The sequence below is a fragment of the Pygoscelis adeliae genome, unplaced genomic scaffold (assembly GCF_000699105.1).
Source record: "Pygoscelis adeliae isolate BGI_AS28 unplaced genomic scaffold, ASM69910v1 Scaffold958, whole genome shotgun sequence".
In the NCBI taxonomy this organism is placed as follows: Eukaryota; Metazoa; Chordata; class Aves; order Sphenisciformes; family Spheniscidae; genus Pygoscelis; species Pygoscelis adeliae.
Genome location: NW_008825419.1, coordinates 29,340 through 30,185, shown reverse-complemented (window position 1 = coordinate 30,185; position 846 = coordinate 29,340). Strand labels below are relative to the sequence as shown.

Below are 846 nucleotides of genomic sequence, written 5' to 3'. Positions count from 1 at the left end.
GCAGCTTTCTGCCTCCTGGCTGAGTAGCCCCCGCTGCCACAGTGCTCGGGGGTGCGAGGAGCCCTGTGGTACCCCCCGGGGCCGGCGTGCGCCTGCGAGGGGAAGCGTGCCCGCGATCCGGACCACGACTGCTGCCTAGGGACCTCCCGTCCCTGGGGTGGGGGGGCAGACTCCTCTGGCCAGGGGTGCCCACCGAGTGACTGCTCTTCTCTCCTTCCTCCCCTGCCCCAAACCTCCCTCTCCTCCTCTCTCAGTTTCCAGCAGGGCCTCGGGCTATTCACCAGCAGGTACTAACCCACTTCCCCCACCCCGCATGCCGAGCACCCTGCCCCGACACTGCACAGAAACACCCACCCTGGGCATGAAGGGGCCGGGGAGCACCTGGGCACCCCAGAGCTGGGGGACGGGCTGGTCTGGGGAAAGTGGGGGACACCCGCTTGACTTTGGGGGGCTTTCCCTGCAGTGTCTCCCCAAGTTCCTCCTTGCATGAAGCCTGCAGCATGTGGCTGTGCCTGTGCTAACCCTGGCCCAGGCTGCTGCTTCTGCCTGCACCCTTCCTCATCCTCCTCTTCCTCTTCCTCCCCACTTTGTGGGGGTCTCCCAAGGCCCTGTGGTGCCATGCAATTGCATCAGCCCTCTTGTGTGGAGGGGCTGCTGGGGACAGATCTGGTGATGTCCTTGGCTGTGCCGGCTGGGAGCCCCACAAACCCTTCCCTGCCCCTTGGGGGGTCTCTACAGGGGACCCCGGTGGATTTGGGATGTAGGCACTAGGCAAAGGGCTCCCCAGCCTCCTCTGCCAGCCACCCTGCATCCAAGCCCTGTCCCAGTGCAGGTAACTCCGGTCTC

General features: G+C 65.7%; 1 protein-coding gene across 1 annotated transcript in view; it reads left to right on the top strand.

Annotated features, from left to right (window-relative positions):
* Positions 1-490, top strand: part of PSMD2 (proteasome (prosome, macropain) 26S subunit, non-ATPase, 2) — a 10,894-nt gene extending 10,404 nt beyond the window's left edge. The window contains 1 exon segment of the mRNA XM_009330639.1: positions 464-490. Within this exon segment, the coding sequence (XP_009328914.1) occupies positions 464-490 (27 nt within the window).
* The last annotated feature ends 356 nt before the right edge of the window (positions 491-846 follow it).